Source organism: Malus sylvestris, chromosome 14 (assembly GCF_916048215.2).
Source record: "Malus sylvestris chromosome 14, drMalSylv7.2, whole genome shotgun sequence".
NCBI classification, from domain to species: domain Eukaryota; kingdom Viridiplantae; phylum Streptophyta; class Magnoliopsida; order Rosales; family Rosaceae; genus Malus; species Malus sylvestris.
In genome coordinates this window covers 23,187,752-23,195,449 of record NC_062273.1, presented here as the reverse complement: position 1 = coordinate 23,195,449, position 7,698 = coordinate 23,187,752, and the positions used below count along the sequence as shown (strand labels likewise).

Sequence of the window (7,698 nt, the reverse complement as noted above, 5' to 3'; positions counted from 1 at the left end):
AGCGAATTCGTGCGAGAACAATCCCATGATGAGTGACCCATTAGGAAGTTCTTGTGTGAGTTCCCAGAAACAAAACCGTGAGGGTGTGGTCAAGGCCCAAAGCGGACAATATCGTGCTACGGTGGAGTCGAACCCAAGATATGGTGGGGCCCCGGCAGGGATGTGACAATTTGAAGTTAAGCGAGTTCGTGCGAGAGCAATCCCATGATGGGTGATCTATTGGGAAGTTCTCGTGTGAATTCCCAGAAACAAAACCGTGAAGGCGTGGTCGGGCAAAAAACGAATAATATCGTGCTATGGTAAAGTTGAGCCTGGGATGTGGTAGGGGCCCAGGCCGGGATCGTGCTACGGTGGAGTCGAGTCAGGGATGTGGTGGGGTTCCACCACATCCCGGGCTCGACTCCGCCGTATCACGATATTGTCCGCTTTGGGCCTCGACCACGCCCTCACGGTTTTATTTCTGGGAACTCACACAAGAGCTTCCCAGTGGATCATCCATCATGGGATTGCTTTCGCGTGAACTCGCTTAACTTTGGATTGTCACATCCTGGCCCGGGCCCTCACCACAACCCGGGCTCGGCTCCACCATAACACGATATTGTCCGTTTTGGACCTCGACCATGCCCTCACGGTTTTGTTTCTGGGAACTCACATGAGAACTTCCTAGTGGGTTATCCATCATGGGATTGCTTTCACACGAACTAGCTTAACTTCGGAGTTCCGATGGAACTCAAAGCCAGTGAGCTCCCAAAAGGCCTCGTGCTAGGTAGAGATGAGAATATACATATAAGGATTACATGATATACTCCCCTGGGCGATGTGGAATGTAACATGGCTCCGTCCAATACTTCACCTGAAAAAATCACCATAAAAATTCAAAAATCAAATACATCGAGAATTTCATAAATCAGATTTTTTTTTTCCGAACGAACAAAAAATTTGCTTCAATTTCTTTGCTTTCATAAACGAAGAAAGCGGATTCAAATGCAAAAACTAGGAAACAAAGCGAAGGGACTTACCATAGCTGCTCCTCCGGCGTGTGCTAAGCTCTTACCTTCCACACACACATCTCAAATTTCGAACGATGAGTCGAATGAATTGAAGATGATCATTAAACAAAAATCAATAAAAATTTTGTTAAAAAAAAAATAAGTGTGAATATCACCAATATTTTGAGACATGTGATAACGAGAGAAACATAGAGTTTAGCCTGTTTAGGCTTTTTACTGCTTCTAAGATCGAATTTTTTGCTTTGGGCTGAAGTCCACACTAACAGTTGTGAAAATAAGCCTTTAAATTGAGGATTGTTTGGGTCTCGTTTATGATATTTCCATTTTTCTCTCAACTTTCAATTTGATTGTTCGTTTAAATTGTGACAAGTTGCTCTTGAACCACCAAATTTATCACATTTTGATGTGAGGTTTTTTTTTTTTCTATTTGAAGGAATCAAAATTACTCTTGATTTGACAAATTCAAGGACAATAGACAAATTTACGATACTCTATCGGTGCAAGAAAATCGTCGATTCATTCGAACAATTTAAGAATAATACGTGTTTTATTCAAAATCTAATCATATCATAAAAGAAAAACTGTAATTAGTGCTGTAGTCAACGCAATATATCTCATGACCAAATGGACAGTACATTGGGAAATCTCGAAATAAGGCAAGTTCACGTGTACTTTTTAAAACCCGAGAGATTTTTCAATGTGATCGGCACATTTGTATTATTATATAAATAATGAGATATGTGTGTTAAAAAATTAATAATTTAAAAAATAAAATTTCTCACTACTTACATAAAAACACGTGATATACCATCCGTGTTCCCGTCACAATGAAAAATTTCTTCCAAAATCGTTCTTTAGGAATTTAAGCACGTGCTAATCTAAACTAAACATGCACCACCCATCGATCCCCGACACGTATGAACGATTTTGAGGCCCTCGTTTAAAAAAGGGCAATTGTGTAAATTCAAGAACTGAACAAAATCGCAAAAAAAAGAGAGATAGCGAGAGGGAGAGAACCGGTTCCGCTCCATTGCCGATCTGTAAGAAGAGAGAGAGAGAGAAGGAGAAGCTACAGAAGCTAGCAACAAGTATGTATATGTCGTATGGTCAATTATTTGATGATATAATTATTTTCCTATGATTTTAAATTCCTAATTGTTTTCTAATTTTTGCGTAATCAGCTTCTTAATTCTGATAAATTAGAATTAGCTTGTATTAGCACAGCCTGCATAAGGTTTGAACTCACTAGCTGCTGCTGCAATGCTCGAATTTGGGTTGAATTGTACTGCTTTTGATGTTTGAATTCTGGGTTCTGCTTCTGAAATTAGGGTTTTGTGTTCTGCAGAAGTTCTTGCTAGGAAGTTTGAATTTTTCAGTGTTTCAGCAATATTGTAAGCCTTCCGAGGTGAAAAGATCGTGTCTTTTTGTTTAGTTGAAGGAGAAAGCTCGTCAGAGTCGAAACCCGGGTTTAATTTCGTTGTTGGGGTTTGGAAGTTGAGGATATCAGAGGTTTCGATTTGGGTTTTGGGGTTTTTGATGGAATAGTTTTGGTGTGTTGAAGGTTGTGGTTTTTGATAATTGAGGTGATGAATAATAATAATCAGCCCAGGAATGTGGGGGTGCCACCCCACTTTGGCAATTCTGGGGCGGTGTCGCAACCTATGACCATGAATCACCAGCCTCATCTTCTCACTCAATCGCAGCCTCCGACACAAGGGGGAGCTCATTTTCCAGGGCACTTTCAGTTGTCTGAGCCGCAAGCGCAGGCACTTGCACAGGCACAGTATGTGAATGCTCACGCACAAGCCCAAACTCAAGCTGCCCATGCCCAATTTGTTCAGTTGCAAGCTCAAGCTCAGTCTCTTGCCCAGCTGCATAATGCGAATACAAGTAATGTTGGTGGTTCATCACCCTCCGTGGCAACACCTAGCACAGGAACTGCTAAGCGGGCGAACCAGAAGCCACCTTCTCGGCCTCCTGGTTCATCTAGTGCCAACACGGGTTCACCATTTAAAACTATGGAGCTCACCCCAGCTGCTCGTAGAAAGAAGCAAAAGCTACCTGATAAACAAATACCGGACAAAGTGGCTGCACTTCTACCAGAGTCCGGTCTTTATACTCAGTTGCTTGAATTTGAGTCTCGTGTTGATGCTGCTCTGGCAAGGAAGAAGATGGACATCCAAGAGTCCCTTAAATGTCCTCCCCGTGTTCAGAGAACACTTAGAGTTTATGTATTCAACACCTTTGCGAATCAGACGCAAACAAATCCTGAGAAGACAAATGCGGAACCCCCTTCATGGTCACTTAAGATAATTGGGAGATTACTGGAAGACGGCAGGGATCCTGTGGTGGCTGGATTGACACCGAAATCAAGGGCAAAATTTTCATCCCTGTTCAAGAAAGTTACCATATACTTGGACCAAACCCTCTATCCAGATAACCACGTGATTTTATGGGAAAGTTCCCGTTCACCCGCTCTTCATGACGGCTTTGAGGTGAAAAGAAAAGGGGATAAGGAGTTTACTGCAATAGTAAGACTAGAGATGAATTATGTACCTGAGAAATTCAAACTTTCACCAGCTCTCCATGAAGTTCTGGGAATTGAGGTAGAGACCCGACCCAGAATTATAGCTGCTATTTGGCACTATGTCAAGGCCAGGAAGTTGCAGAACCCGAATGACCCTACTTTCTTTGTGTGTGATCCACCTCTTCAGAAGATTTTTGGGGAAGAGAAGATGAAGTTTTCGATGGTTTCACAAAAGATATCACAGCATTTAACTCCACCACAGCCTATACACATAGAGCATAAGATAAAACTTTCAGGAAATTGCCCAGCTGGAACTACCTGCTATGATATACTGGTTGATGTACCCATGGTATTAGAGAAAGAGATGTCTGCATTCTTGGGAAGCACCGAGAGGAGCAAAGAGATTGATGCTTGTGATGAATTGATTTGTGCATCCATAAAAAAAATCCATGAACATCGACGGCGGCGAGCTTTCTTTCTTGGGTTCAGTCAATCTCCTGCAGAGTTTATTAATACTTTGATTGCTTCTCAGAGCAAGGATCTCAAGCTTGTTGCTGGAGATGCTAGTCGTAATGCGGAAAAGGAGCGCCGCTCCGATTTCTACAATCAACCTTGGTAAGCTTTTGCTCGGCATTTTATACTTGCACTTCTATTTTTGTGTGTGTTTCTTTTGTACTCTTAGTATGATTGTACTGCTCAAATTAACTTCATGTCGCTATTCAGTCCAACTATTTAGCATTGACGTCCTCGATACCCTTTATTTATTTAGAACCTCAACGGTCACCTCGCTTTTGTATTGGTGATAAGATCCTTGCTCGATGACCGTAGTAACTTCTAGTTTGGAGTAGAAGTTATCGCTATCGATATGATGAACTTTCACGGTTTCTTCGTCCATTTAAAGATTTTAGATGCCTAAATATTCTTGAGAAATATCCAGACTTTGGTTTTCTGTTGGTTCTCTGTCACTTTTCTTTACAGCATAAAACTTATCAACTTTAGTGCTTTATGATGTTAACTTTCGTACATTAAGCATACATTAAGCAAATCCTTTGTCATGCAATTGTGTGAAGGGATGTGCTATCCACACCCCATTTTACTTCTCACACACCCTTTGTTAATTTCTGTTCATTGATCTTCTTCAATTCATCCGATTCAACGGCTGAAAATTAGAGGGGTGTGTGGATATCACACTCCTTGTGTGAATTCCACGGAATCTCAAATATCGTGGTATTTACGACACTTTCATGCTCTTCTCTGAATAGACAAGCTAGTTGGTCTGGGGATTATGTATAAAAATTGGGACGTTGCCATATTTTTCTCCCAATTAATTTCCAATTTGACGTTCCTTTTTTTTTTCAGGGCTGAGGATGCTGTTATTCGTTACTTGAACCGAAAGTCAGCCGGAAGTGATGCTCCCGGAAGCACTTGAAATAAGGAATTGGCTAAGTTTCAATAAGTGGCAGTCGTGTATTTCTAAGATATCTAGATCCTGATGATTTCATATCATCTTTACTTAGTTTCTTCAATCCAATTCTTTCCTTGGTAGAATTTTTTTTTCGTAATTTATTGAATTCATGATGTGATGCGATACCCTGTGGGAAGAAAAAAAATATATAACTTTCATTTTATTAGAAACGCGTTTGAAACTTTTATTAAAAAATTCAAGTGCTTACTTAGAAGAGCTGTCAGGAGAAGGCTGACAAGCATTTGGCATGTGTTTTTTTTCGTCTATGATCTTAAAGTAATCTTTAAAATTCCACATAGGCTCAAGTTATCTGCTTGCTAAATATGAATAATATGAATTTTGGAACTTCACCCAAAATTTAGGGTTTGTAGTTTGCACGTGAACTTCTACCAATTTTCTGAGGTAAAAGGTGGAAGCCTTGTTCAACTTTGTATTCGTCTAAATATCACATTTCACATGCTCTTGAGAAAAACGTTTTGAATATTTCGTGGCCTGAGCTCTCCTGCTTTTGGAAAAAGCTTACCAACTTTAGATGCAGTCTAGTCTGCTAGACTATACTAACATGGAACCCTAGTTTTGGAGTCACACTTCACATGTGTATGCCACTTGGTAGGTGCATGCTTTGATTTTTCATTTTTATCATTTGCATCGAGGTCACTTATTACTATCAATTTTTGGGTGTGTGGTAGCAACGGTTCTTGAACTTTACTCCATATTTAGTTTTTGTCCTTGAACTCTCATATTAGTTTATCTTGTTGAACTTAACCCTATGTTGCATGAGTAGTAATTTCGTCAAATTTAAGGGTATAGTGACTTGTTATATAGAAGAAAAAAAATCTAATTTATTAAAAAAAGATAAGAATTGGCTCCTTAAGGTTAAGAAGGAAATTTTCCTTAAATACTTTGCGACCTATTCACAGAATTTCGTGTTTATTATCAAACATTCAAAAGACTAATTAAAACTAAAATCTTAGTCAATCCTTAAGAAGTTCAGTTCATAAGCACGAAATTCTATGAATAAGTCACAAGGTATTTTAAGGAGGAGTTCCTCCTCAATCCTTGAGGAGCCAAGCCTTTTTATTTAAAATTTTCATTTTATTATTTTTTGGATGAAAGTCCTATTTTATCACTCAATTTAATGAAAAGTTGACGGAGTTAATGAAAATAACTACTAGTAAATTAAATGACATACTTCGAGGACTGAGACAACTAATAGTAGAATTCAGAGACGAAAACTAAATTCGTGGTATAAATCAAGGACATATAGTCATCATACACTCATACTTATATGTCTTTTAAGTTTTATTTTTTTTCAGTAAGGAGTGCAAGATTATTTTATGAGACTTTGGCCACCTAATCAATTTGAGTAACGTTGGACTCAGTGGCGAAGCTACAGAGGAGCAAAGAAGGGCGGTCGCCCCTCCCCTCGTCGGAAATCAAGCCCAGGAGAGGTGGTTCCGCCTTTCTGGTCTTGTCGGAAATGATGGCTGCTCAACCCGATCTTTGGTTTTCTGTTGCTAAGCAGCAAGAGTGTTTAAAATTTTTTTTTGTAAAATCCTTTAGCAAAAACGACGCCGTCTCGTTTGGTGATTTTAAAAAAAGTAAATGGGATGACGTCGTTTGAGTGTTTAGCCCATTACATCTTCACCTTGTTTTCCTATTTCCAGAACAAATTAAAGCACATGATAGAGCCCTATACGCCTCCCCTCTTCCCAACCCCAAACGCTCAAAGGTTTGTTCTTTTCCAATTCAATTCGTTTTTGCGCAAATGGGTTTTTTGGGTATTTGAGTTTTGTGTTTCATGTACGATTTTGGGTTGAAAGATTTGATTTTTTTTTTGTTCACTTGGGGATTCCCAATTGCCTGATTGATAGGTTAATATTGAAACCCTAGGCGTCTGATGATTTGCCGTCGAACAATGGAACTAGGAGTGGGCCGTTGGCAAAGTTTGATTGTCTTCCTCCACCTATCTCTAGGTGTTTGATAGTCTTCCTCCATCTACCTCTCGTACTGCTTTTTGCTAGTCTTTCTACACACTCCATGTGTTTGTTTTAATGCCTCAAAGAATTATCTGACAAATTAGTCCCCAGGGGCAATGTGAATGAAAATGAGAATGAAATGGCGGTAATTCTGAGTATACCATTGTTGATGTTGAGGTGGCGAACGAGGAAAGTGAGGGTAAGAGAGATGAAGGGGAGGTAGCAAAATGTTTAGTACCAAGGTATTAAACTTGGTCTAAGGGATTTCGTTTTTTACAGTGTTCTTGTGCGCAGAGCTGCAATGCATGACCTTATGACTGTGTATGCCTATTATCTTGCCATTATTTTGGGACTCAGAGTGCACTCTTATTTTGTGGTCAGTGTACCATCAAGCTTTGCCAGCTTTGCCCATATCTATCATTTTGGGTATCGTTAATGGAGCCTTTTGTTATTGGGGCATCTACAACTTGTTGATATTTTGATAGTCCATTTGTTTTTGGTAAGAGAGAGATTATATTTAAGAGGAAGCTGATGTCCTAGCTATTTTTTGTTGCTATTGAATTCTCTATCAAATGGGTTTCCAAATTATAAGTTCATCAATAATATCTATTGGTTTGTAAATAGTATATAAAAATGATTTGGTTGTCTAAATTTGTATTGAACAAAAATAATATTGTTCATTATTTAAAAGGATTTGGTTGTCTAAATTTTTTGGGA

General features: G+C 39.2%; 1 protein-coding gene and 1 long non-coding RNA gene across 2 annotated transcripts; both read left to right on the top strand.

Moving 5' to 3' along the window:
* The first annotated feature begins 1,987 nt into the window (after positions 1-1,987).
* LOC126600490 (SWI/SNF complex component SNF12 homolog) lies at positions 1,988-5,172 on the top strand. Its single transcript, XM_050267064.1, has 3 exons — positions 1,988-2,098; positions 2,356-4,152; positions 4,897-5,172. Exons 2-3 carry the CDS (start codon positions 2,597-2,599, stop codon positions 4,964-4,966), a joined length of 1,626 nt encoding a protein of 541 aa, XP_050123021.1. The 5' UTR covers positions 1,988-2,098; positions 2,356-2,596; the 3' UTR covers positions 4,967-5,172.
* Positions 5,173-6,644: 1,472 nt separating this feature from the next.
* LOC126600493 (uncharacterized) lies at positions 6,645-7,688 on the top strand. The gene is made up of 2 exons (XR_007615451.1): positions 6,645-6,734; positions 6,896-7,688. It is a non-coding gene; the product is annotated as an uncharacterized LOC126600493 (long non-coding RNA).
* The last annotated feature ends 10 nt before the right edge of the window (positions 7,689-7,698 follow it).